The sequence below is a fragment of the Haliotis cracherodii genome, unplaced genomic scaffold, assembly GCF_022045235.1.
Source record: "Haliotis cracherodii isolate W230 unplaced genomic scaffold, xgHalCrac1.p SCAF_5, whole genome shotgun sequence".
Taxonomy (NCBI): domain Eukaryota; kingdom Metazoa; phylum Mollusca; class Gastropoda; order Lepetellida; family Haliotidae; genus Haliotis; species Haliotis cracherodii.
In genome coordinates, this window is record NW_027266308.1 from 60,008,031 (window position 1) to 60,020,919 (window position 12,889).

Below are 12,889 nucleotides of genomic sequence, written 5' to 3' on the forward strand. Positions count from 1 at the left end.
CTTTTTTACTTCTCTGTGTGAGTGTTTATTGAGTGCTTGCATCGCGTTTCATGATTATGTAAATACAGGAACTATGGGATGCTAAGAATACTGACCTCCCAGTGGACTGATGCTAGGAATGCGGACCCCCCAGTGGACTGATGCTAAGACTACTGACCTCCAAGTGGACAGATGCTAAGAAGGCTGACCTCCCAGTGGACTGATGCTAAGAATACTTAACTCCCAGTGGACTGATGCAAAGACTGCTGACCTCCCAGTGGACTGATGCAAAGACTACTGACCTCCCAGTGGACTGAGGCTAAGACTACTGACCTCCGAGTGGACTGAGGCTACGACTACTGACCTCCAAGTGGACTGATGCTAAGACAACTGACCTCCAAGTGGACTGATGCTAAGTGAGTGAGTGAGTTGGGTTTAACGCCGCTTTTAACAGTATTCCAGTCATATCACGGCGTGTCAGCTTAATGTGGGAGGAAAGCCCGAAGTGATGCAGGACTCAGACGTTTACCACTTCGGTGAAACCCACGAACACGGGTATGGTGCTGACAAACCTAGAAACATAATCAGGGCGAAATGTGATTCGAACCCACAATCATAGGTTTCTGGTGTGCCTTAGGGACGCAACTCTGCACAGCGAATCCCGGTGCCTTAGATGACTGGGCCACATGTGACCCCTACTGAGGCTAAGACTACTGCCCTCCCAGTGGACTGAGGCTAAGACTACTGCCCTCCCAGTGGTCTGAGGCTAAGGGTACTGACCTCCCAGTGGACTGATGCTAAGAATACGGACCCCCTAGTGGAGGCCTACAATCAGAGAGACTACAATCAACAAGTACAAATAAAAAATACTGTTTATTCAACCAAAATCAGTACAAAACTCTGTAAAGATAACACACCTGAAGATCACAACAATAAACAGTCTAGCCAGTAGAAGTAAAGCTATCACAAACATGGAATGTCACATCTAGGATGAAGGCGATACTGGACATGGGACGTACATAGAGTATGTTCACACAACAGTCACCTCATCACGTCATTCCCCAACATAGACCCAGCCTCCAGGGATTTGGATCTACATTTTAGGATGACAAATACCCTGGATTCATTGCTGACATAGCGTTATTTGTGAAAAAAATACATCTCTTTTTAGCAACTTCATAAGAATATCCAACTCAAACTTTGCAAATTGATTGGACTCTATTTTTTGTGTTCATATCAACTCAAACAAAACCTATGAAACCTAATTGGTCCAGGGTATTTTCTTTTGATCATAACAGAACTAAGCTAGAATTGTGGTCAGTTCAAGACGCCAATGACCATACTGACAAAGACAAATAGACTTTCCATGACTATTCGGTGGCCATGTCAAAACACTTTCAAAAAGTGGTTATGTTAAAATCTTTCAGATCTTCTAGCACAGATGTGATGAAGAATACAGAGGTATTTAGATAAATGTTATCTTCTTAAATGCTACGCTCAATGTTCAAGTTCAGAATTTTCACCTAAAATAATGCTGTGGATGGCCAAAGAAAAACGTGCCAAAAATAACAACATGATTTTAAATAAATGACTTTTATGTATGCTACAAGATAAAGCATAAAAAACTAAGAAAGCTCATCTATTGAAACATCAGCGGACAAAATGTGTGAGTAATTTTGTGAGGTTGTGAGAGGAAAGTAAGCAGATCCTGGCACTGAAAAGGGAATTGCAATGCGTGAGTGAGTATGGTTTTGCACCGCTTTTAGCAATATTCCCGCAATATGACGGCAGGGGACACCAGAAATGGGCTTCACACATTGTACCCATGTCTGGAATCGAACCTGGGTCTTCGGCATGACGAGCGAACGCTTTAACCACCGGGCTACCCGACCGCCCCGAATTGCAATGCCTTTGACTTCCTGTACTTTCATGATATTAGATATTAGTGTGTTGCCCTGATGGAATCTTCTCTCTCCTCTTTCATATACATTTGTGGGTTGGGCTTGATGTTTTGTGAACAGTATTTCTGTAACATCACGGCACGTCAGCTTGATGTGGGAGGAAAGCTCGAATTGATGCAGATCCCGGAGGTTAACCTCTTTGGTGTAACCGGAGCAAAGGGAGGCGATGACGGGTCTTGAAACGGATGAATCAGTTCGGTGTGAATTTTAGATTCGAAACATTGATCATAGGTTTCTGGCCACAAGGGACATAACTCTGCACAATGAATTGTAGTGCCTTGGACAACTCGTGCCCAACCATTGCAAAGTCCCTCATAAACTGACCTTCAGACCATCACTGCTGACTTCTACATCAGTCGGCCATCCCACATTATAAGCGATTTACACACAACATTAAACAGTGATAGAACATTATGCATACACAGACAATGACAGCATGCTACTACCAACTCTCACACCATATTCAGGATCCAGACATAAGCATTGATACAGTATTAATTTGCACACACATGAATACTTGTGACACATCACCATGCAATTTTGACTGTTTGTTCCATTTTGATTTCTTTCTATTGGGGTCTCAGGAAACATGGTAAAGATAATATTTTCAAGTTAAAATTACACATCCATTTAAACTTGTTTTCCAACACATCTTAATCTGCTAAATATAAAGAGTTAAACATCATCCAAAAGTCTCACATGGACAAAGTCTGATAATTTCATTCAGATGTTCATCCTACCTTGCCGGATTTCATTAACCATGATCACCAACCATTTCAACTAGACTCTTTCTAGAAATTATAAGACGCTTGTCCCAGATTGATGAGATGAATTCCGAGAAACAATCAAAAAATATTCCCATCTCATTTATAAATATGGGAATGATATCTACAACATTATTTATTGTGGCCTTATCGAATACACAGTAACTTTTTTCGAGAAATGGTCAGCAAAAACACTTGCATTTCACATGACACTCCATGAACATGGACATTGTTCATTGCTGGTATTCCATATATAGTATAATACACTCTTTAATGAACATACATACAGCTGGGGACCACACCAACATTTACATATTTTCATTAGGTACAAATCCTTGTTCTCAGCATATTCTCAAACTCATGAAATAACACAAAGTAACATTAAATTGTAGGTTTACAAAAAATCGGCTTGTTCTCATTTTATCTCTATCAACTTAAAGACCAACCCCAGTATAATTTTCCAACATCTGTAGCTAGCTGGCGTTTTCAGTTTTATTAGGAGGCCCCTTGTTTACCGTATACGACATAATAAGCGCCCAGGGCGTTCTCAAAATTAGAAATAGGTGGCTCTTATTAGAATATTATTTTGGTGAAAAACTACAGAGTTAAAAAGATCATAAATTTTGTGGTTTATGCTGACAGCCTGAAATGTTTATATACAACAGATTTATTTATCCAGAATTTAATTTCCCAAAATTAAGGATGCACATAACACATGTATTATACAAGAATAAATAACTCTTGTGTACATTGATCAATCGGAAGGGTTGCTAATTGGAATTGTTCACTTGCCAATATATTAGCAAATATCGCTGTGGGCGCTTATTACGTCGAATATGGTATGTGTATCAAGGGAACGGCACTCTTTAATTGACTCAACTGCTGTCCAGCATTCTAAGAGACAGCGTGATGACAGCTCAATAAATATTACTGACAACAGTCAGTAGAGGGGAATAACCTAACTCGGGTCGGCCTTAAGCCCTATTAATTATTTTTCATTTCCAGTATCAGCAGTCGTGACAAGGGCAGATAACTCTCAACTGACAACTCATTGTTCTGTGAGAAATTAAGTATTAATTATCAGAGCTACTTTGCAAGGTACATTGTTTTGTTGACAAACCCAATTACCATCTTCAAATCTGCTCAAGATTTTCTCTTAGAGCATTACAAGCTCCTTCCCAGTATGTGACACCTTCGTTACACTCTCAGTAACATCACTGCCACCAGTGTGGACGCGGCCATTACAAGAATCTTGAAATTTGCCCTCTAACCCCAAATGTAGTAACATTTATACTTTTGTTTATATCTTTGGGAATGCCAACATAGTTCATTTTGAAAAGGTTTAAGACTGACCATGTTTTCAAGATGAATTTACTTTTTTGTTTGTATAATCAGATTGGTTCGAGATTTCAGACTGACGGAAAATCACTCAACTTCCCTGTCACATGATAGTTGGAACAATATAGAAATTCAAATTGACAAACAAAGAATATAATTTAGCTGGGGTAAGATCATTCGGCGTCACGGCAGTCATCACTTGTTTGTAAATATAACAGTAAGTTGGTTGTGAGTTCAACTCCAAGCATGGTTGTGGTCACCTATCACAGTGGGGAGTTTTGACTGGTGGCAGCGATGGTATAGAGAGCTCCGTGAACAGACTATCACTGTGGGGAGCTTGAGAGCATTTATGACAAGGGCAGATAACTCTCAACAGTGGCTGCACATAGAAAAGACAAGTATGACTTTCAGTAGTTTACTTAAACATCTTCACCCTACTCCCAACTCAAGAAAAAGACTTGCTTTTCTTAAACAAAACTATATTTGTATGACTAACCAGTAACCTTGACATTTAATTCATATATTAGCAGACTAATCTTGTACATTCAAATTTGAAGAGACCTTGATGCAGCTATCGTCCTGTTGTATTTGAAAATTATACTCTCCAGTAGCATTTACCTCCCTTTTTATATTCTACATCTAACAACTACAAGTGTTATTCAGTGTAACTTATTCAAGCTGAAGGGTTATCGTGCAAACACAAATACACACACATATAATTAATGTATATATATGCACACAAGTCAAAAATAAAAAATAAAATAAACTTTCACAAATTAATCATTTGAACAGTTTTGTTTGACATTCAGTTTCTCAAGAACAAAAAGACAGTAACATAATAATAATAGTTTCATAAAATTTTGATCAAATGCTTTGAACCTTTGAGTGAACAAATGTTTCTAACAACACAATTTTTGAGCAGTCAAACAATTTCAGTCAGTTCAAAGGAATGTCAGAATGTACCTACACTTCATCTCCATCCGTATACTCCATTCACATGATTTCTTAAATATTATTCTTTTGTACAAATTCTGTATCCACATCTGCATTATCATAAAACAAATTGGGATGAAGATAAATCTAAGTCCATCACACATTAAACAACAATTCTATTAACAGTAATTAATTGGGGCTTCAGTTTTGCTTTCAACATATTACAGTTACCTCAGGTAGTTCAATTAATAAAAGTAAAGGGCTTTTTCTTTAAATAATAGTGCATATCTTGAAAATTTAACAAACTTTAGACAAAAGAATTGTATGATGGATGAAACAAAATGTAATTGGTCACATAATGCCTACGAAGGGCAGCCATTAAAGTTCATCTTTGCGGTCAATCCAGGGCTTGACTGAGTCAAGGTCATCCTGCACCTCCTCCTTGTTGACGGATGGCAGAGCACTGAAAGAAGAAGTCAGCAAGTGTTACAAGCAATGGTTTATGGGGTACATGTCAATACACAGTGCTCCAGGGAAATCTTCAACCATATAAGTATGGTACTAGTCATCATTAGATATCTGGTTTGTTTGTTTGTTGTTTAACGCCGCACTCAGCAGTATTCCAGTTATATGACAGCGGTCTGTAAATAATCGTGTCTGGACCAGATAATTCAGCATTTGACATCATGAGCATCGATCCACACAATTGGGATATGATGGCATGCATCAACCAAGTCAGTGAGTCTGACCACCCGATTCTGTTAGTCGCCTCTTACAACAAGCATAGTCACCTTTTACAGCCAGCATGGGTGCTGAAGATCTATTCTAACCCGGATCTTCATGTGCTCGAAGTGCTAGACACATATTTTCAAACCAATAAGTACAGTACTGCTCATTTCTAAAATGGTCAATATTGATATGTTACTGCGTTGCCATCATTCAATGACCTTGTGTAGTACTTCAGATTTTGGTGCGAAACTAACGCAAGCATAACCGAGACGAGAGAATTCGAGTGCGTTTTTATTAGCCAATGACAATGCAGGTTTGTGAGGAAATCTGTTCAACATGTTTAAGTTGTTGGTTGGTTGGTTTGTTGTTTAACGCCGCACTCAGCAATATTCCAGCTATAATTGAGTCTGGACCAGACAATCCAGTGATTAATATCATGAGCATCGATCCACGAAACTGAAATCGATGACATGCATCAACCAAGTCAGCGAGCCTGACCACCCGATCCCGTTAGTCGCCTTTTACGACAAGCATAGTCACCTTTTACGGCAAGCATGGATTGCTGAAGACCTATTCTACCCCGGATCTTCACCGGTAACATGTTTAAGAGGAAGGTAATGCCTGATATGGGAAACAGAAGTTTAAATTTAAGAATTTTTGGTGGGGATAACAAATATGCAAAGTATGGTAACAATTACTCATGAGAGCGTATAGTATTGTTTGCCTGCGTATCTGAAAAGGTTGTTGGTTGCAATCCATCCGTATTTGACTACTTTCCATCCGTACAATACACTGATACATCATCTATCCGGTAGGGCTGGGACGAATTTACTTCCCCGGGTACCCACCCCACTATTACCCGACCCTACCCGGGTACCCTCTGTAGGTCTAAAGAGATAGGTACAAAATGTCCGATTGGGCATTTTCTTACCATAACACTAGCAAAACGCATTTAGATACATGTATTGAACAATCTGGTCATGCATACACTGAAGTTGACTCAAGTTATATCTATATTCAAAGATATGAAAAGTCAGAAGGAATTGGTGCACAGTCAGAAAGAAATGAGAACATTTGTGACTTGTAGTGTTACCATAGAGTTCCAGATAAGTTTTGTCATTAAACAATATCTCACATGACTAACCACGGGTCTGGGTAGTCTTGTGGGTACCCGGGTCCTACTCAGTACCCACCCGACCCGGGTACCCGTCCCAGCCCTACTATCCAGAGCATTGAATATACTTACATAAGGTACATACATGTATCATACTGCTTTCATCATTAGCAGATTCCTGTCGTATTCTAATGATATACACACGATCCTATCAAAAATGTTTTGTAATATTATGTGATAATCGTCAAATATTAACATACTTCAGTATTGCTTGAGTGTTCTGCCCTCAAAAATAACTAGGGCGGTCGGTAGCCTAGTGGTTAAAGCGTTCGCTCGTCACGCCAAAGACCCGGTTTCGATTCCTGACATGGGTACAATGTGTGAAACCCATTTCTGGTGTACCCGCCGTGATATTGCTGCAATATTGCTAAAAGCGGCATAAAACCATACTCACTCACTCAAAATTAACTTACACCATTTTCATAGGGATTAGTCATTTAACCAATGAGTTACAAAAATGTAAAACTTTAAGCATAACAATTTCTGGTGTATTGCAAAAAGTGATGTTTCCATGTAGATTGTTACAGCGTTATCAATTTTTGTGACCTCAGACTTCTTTCGCTTTAAAATCCGCTGTCAAAAACCTTTTATCAACAGAGATCAAAGGTGTCACATCTCACTGCTTATGATGATCTAATCAAGCAATAGACTATTTTAATTAGGATCCAATCAGCTAGTCATAGCTGCATAATTCCTTTAATTCTTATCCTCACTGTACATCTGGCTTAATTACCCATGTGCTTCATTATAGGGGTGACTATTGGTCTGGAAATCACTATTGTGATAACTATTGACATTGAAAGAAACTATTGCGATAACTATTGATATTGCAAGCAACTATTGCGATAAATATCGATAGTTTTCAGTGTATCATTTTAGATGGATTTTAGAGTTGAATTAAACCTTGGAACTGAAGTTTCCTTTGAATGTGATAACCATGACAATAAATAAAACGTTAAGTTTGAGATATGACTGATTTGTTTTTTCTTTACCCTAATTATTTAAGAAAAAGAAATTTCCACATTAGCATGTGTACATTACCACCACTCATGATCAATTTTGAACAGCATTGAATGTATTTTATTGATATGGTAAATACAATCGAAACTATCGATATTCCTAACTGAAATCGATACTATTGATTGGAAACTGATTTAACAATCGATTTATTGACTTTAAGGGCTTACCATTAGCAATATATGTTTGATTTATCGTGACACCCCTACTTCGTTACCTGTGTGCTATGTGCTATTCTTACTGTACATTTGGCTTCATCCAATTGTATCAGATTCATCTGTATGCTACTTGTTATCTATCACCTGTTGTTGTCGATGTTAATCTGCGGCTTATCACAAATATTATATACATCTCACCACTTGGTCGTCGTCAATTGATAACGATGTGCAATATACCAGAAGTTGTTATCCATAAAGTTGACCTTATCTTACTTACTCACAACTTCTAGAATGCCAATTGAACAGCAACTTAAACAGTACATCAGTTTATGATGATACACTAAGTGAGTGAGTGAGTGAGTTGAGTTTTACGCCGCTTTAACAGTATTCCAGTTATATCACGGCGTGTCAGCTTAAGGTGGGAGGAAAGCCCGAAGTGATGCAGGTCTCAGATGTTTACCACTACGGTGAAACCCACGAGCACGGGTATGGTGCTGACAAACCTAGAAACATAAACGGGGCGAACCGGGATTCGAACCCACAATCATAGGCTTCCGGCGTGCCCAAGGGACGCAACCCTGAACAGCGAATCGCAATGCCTTAGACGACTGGGCCACCCGTGCCCCCGATACACTAAGTGTCAATACAGCTATCATGCGATAATTTGATGTATCAATACCAAATGATATGATACATAGTTTTGAACTTATCCGCATGTTACTCGTATTTTGACTGCGCACAGTATTTTACAGTGTTTGGCTCTTTGCCATCATGGTTTTTAAATATCCACACAAAAAAACAGGATCTCAGAACCAATATCTTTGTTTACATTAAACATGACATTTTCCTCACCAGCTTGTGTTGATCTTTCTGTATCATGATACATCATCATACCTAGCAGAGCTCCAGATAAGCTTTTGGTGTTGTAGGTATTTCACCCATGCATTTTAAAATCATTGGGTATCAGTAATTCTATCTGGGTATTCAAATTTCTGTTACCCACTAGTTTTTACACATTTGGGTATTTAAGTTAAATATTTAAAAACACTATTCATCTTGTCCCTGCACACTGGTGTCGAGAGCTTTCTAGGACTCAGAAATACCACGATACTTCCACAAGAAAGTGTGATGGCAAATGATCATGATTTAACTGTCATCGTGGAGTTTGGCAAGGTCCATTTATAATTTCAAAAGAAGTTGCTGATTTGCTAATCGAATACGCAGGGTTACTTCACAATATTTTGATGATACACAAGTTTTATTTTTGTAGCGTATCTGTAATGTTTGTTGTGTATTTGATACGCTTGGATTTTATTTTACTGCGTATTTCTGCATTTCTGATGCGTATTTTACGCAGATACGCAGCTTATCTGGAGCTCTGCGTAGTATGTACTGTATGACTACATGTACGACCCAAGTACGTGACGAGCGAACACTTAAACCACTAGGCTACCCGACCGCCCGTTGGAATCCTTGAGAAATCCCTGACAATCCTTGCATGCACCATTGTCTCAAAATGTCATTTACTATTAGTCACAAAAACATTAAAACAACAAAGACAATTTCATTGTGGAATGTTCTACATTTCCTCTTAACATGCTTAAGTGAGTGAGTGATTGAGTTAAAGATTAACGTCACATCGGCAATATTTCAGCCATATCGTGACTATGCTCTTAAGTGATTTCTACACATTCAAAAGATTTCATCGATCAGCATCCTGTTTCTTGTAGAATGGACCACCTACTTAGCCATTCCCAGTAAGCCAACATTGTCACAGCTTGAGGTGGATAAAGTAGGTCAAGTAAACATTGAAATATCAGGATAGGGATTTCCTGCTGACCTGCTTAACATACAGGTCCTGTTCAATAGTACCGCAAGTATAGGATTTGTATCAGAATATCTGGAGCTCAAAATATGTTTTTTAATATCCATATTACACATGGAAAGACTATTCAGCTTCTCACCATGATACAAGCTGAAACCTCCTACCATGCATTGACCTGTGAAGATTCCAGGGTAGAATAGGTCTTCAGCAACCCATGCTTGCCGTAAGAGGCGACTAATGGGATCTGGTGGTCAGGCTCACTGACTTGGTTGATGCATATCATCGATCCCCATTGAGCGGATCGATGCTCATGATGTCAATCACTGGATTGTCTGGTCCAGACTCGATTATTATATATATAGCTGGAATATTGCTGATTGTGGCGTTAAACAACAAACAAACAATACCATGCATTTACAACCACCATAACAACTCGCAATGATCATGATGATTTACTTACTTCACAATAGCAGCAGACACTGTATCTAGTACACCACCTGACAATGAAAGATAAACACATGGTTAACAAGATAAATATTCTGAAACCTTCATTGTTCGACGGAACCACGTAAATAACACTGAAATGCATACAGTTCTAACACGTCTACATAAACCTGTCATTAAATGTCTCAAACATGTATATTTGTTGGAATAGGGAAACCAAATAGATTAAAATATTCTTCTTTTTTTTTACTTTCAACACAAAGGCTGTAGGATACTATATTTCCTTATCTGTCAACATTGGTCTACTAACTCACAAACCTTTTTCAACCTAAATGTTTATGGCATACCAAAGAGCATGCACTGTCAGCTACATAAAAACATATTCAACAGGAGTCCAAATTTACAAGTCTATTTCTAGGTTAAATATTCATTTGTAGCGACTTCCTCTCAAAATATTTAAAAAAAGAGAGGGAAAATTGTGACTGAAGTTTGTGTGAATGACATAAAGATCTAACTAAGTTACTTCAGAGATGACATCTTTGCACTGAACATGAAGTTGAAAGAATTAAAACCAAATAATTTTCATATGTTTTTTTATTTCTTGAAAGTTGGGACTGGCAAAAATTAAGGGGGACTGGTAATTTTTAGAGTTGCAAGTCCACACGGACTGGCAGTTTGAAAAGCCAGCGGGAACACTGCATTAAACATCATATCACCATGATCACGTGACTAACCACTGGTAGTCCTACTTAGTACCCAGACTACCTGAGGACCCGAGTTACCCATTCCAGCCCTAGTTTGCTCAAATCGATTTCTGTCTGAGAATGATAAAATATGCCTCTCCATCATGCCAGTCTAGCCTCTACCATTTGTCTACATGTCATGACAGTGAGTATAGCAATTATGAAAGCTTCAAGCCACGTAAAACAAGTCAGTATACATACCTGGCTTACAGACTGTGTCACACATGGCGGAGCAGAGGTAGCAGAACTTACAGTACTGGAAACACAAACAAGTATCTTGTATCGTTTGTATCAGTAACAGAACTTACATTACTGGAAACACAAACACGTATCTTGTATCACGTGTATCAGTAACAGAACGAACAGTACTGGAAACACAAACACGTATCTTGTATCACGTGTATCAGTAACAGAATATACAGTACTGGAAACACAAACAAGTATCTTGTATCACGTGTATCAGTAACAGAATATACAGTACTGGTAACACAAACAAGTATCTTGTATCACTTGTATCAGTAACAGAATATACAGTACTGGAAACACAAACAAGTATCTTGTATCACGTGTATCAGTAACAGAACGAACAGTACTGGAAACACAAACACGTATCTTGTATCGTTTGTATTGACAACAGAACTTACAGTACTGGAAACACAAACAAGTATCTTGTATCACTTGTATTGGCACATTGTTAAAGTACCTCCATCATTTTCAATACTTGTTGAATGAGGTTAACAATGGTAATTGTGTAATAGATCACTCAAATATTTTTTCTGTTGTATGTATATTGTATTTAGCAGGAGCAACCTGTTCAATGAATTGTTGGACATATATCGAAAACTAATTTCATCATGTCCACGTCAAAACCAATTATATTAGTTCATAGGGTGTATAGGGCAAGATTAATCACTGCTCACTCACTGAATTATTAAGTGTCACAGGTCAATCGTCCATCATCATGATTATTTGTACAGCCAATCACTGGACAATGGGAACACGACTGTGATCACTACTGGCTTCATGTATTTACTCATCATCACAGAATTGGAAACTGGGGATTTTAATATAGAACAGAAGAAAAAGAGAAGAAACTCACTTTGCACATTTTACAGTTTGGTTTGGAAGCACTTGTTTCACATGGACAGTCTGCATCACAGAGTTTGCAAAACTGAAAAAAAGACAGAAAAATCACGATCATAAAAAATATAATAAACATTTTACCTCTATCATTATCATTTACATCGAAATCCACTTTTTCATGTCCACTATTCCGATTATTCAATATAGCCTGAAGTAAACGTGATCACTCTACACATATGCAAAACCATTCTGGCTTCACAATAATTCTCACACGCATTCATCTTATCCATACATTCAACACAGCATAGCGTTTACTTTTGTCGTCTCGTTACAATGATAAGCCTGCATGTAGACCAATATGTGTAGTATACTCTTGTATTTGCTTCCAATTTACATTCAACTTAAAGCCATAGTGAAAACTTCAGAGCATGTGAGCATCGTACCTTGCAGTACGTGCAATATCCGCAAACAGATCCTTTCGCATAGTCCAAAGTTTCCTCGTCCACCTCTGCTTCTTTCTTATCTTCCGAAGTATCAGCTGCCAAAGACAGCCCGATCAGGACAAAAAAGGTGATTATGACGACCTGAACAAACTTCATTTTGAGACTCGAGTTGGTGCTTCGAAAGGGAGATAACATCCGGAAGTGTCAACCCAAAAGGGATGTTAAAACGGAAAACGGATTAATGAAAATCGTTTACAGAATATAATAACAACATTCTGAAATTGCCTAAATAGCAAAT

At 38.3% G+C, this 12,889-nt stretch overlaps 1 protein-coding gene across 1 annotated transcript; it reads right to left on the reverse strand.

Annotated features, from left to right (window-relative positions):
- Nucleotides 1-2,276: 2,276 nt before the first annotated feature.
- LOC139442634 (sarcoplasmic reticulum histidine-rich calcium-binding protein-like) lies at nt 2,277-12,774 on the reverse strand. The gene is made up of 5 exons (XM_071223493.1): nt 12,592-12,774; nt 12,165-12,236; nt 11,267-11,321; nt 10,339-10,375; nt 2,277-5,438 (listed from the first exon to the last, which is right to left on the reverse strand). Exons 1-5 carry the CDS (start codon nt 12,745-12,747, stop codon nt 5,354-5,356), a joined length of 405 nt encoding a protein of 134 aa, XP_071079594.1. The 5' UTR covers nt 12,748-12,774; the 3' UTR covers nt 2,277-5,353.
- Nucleotides 12,775-12,889: the final 115 nt, after the last annotated feature.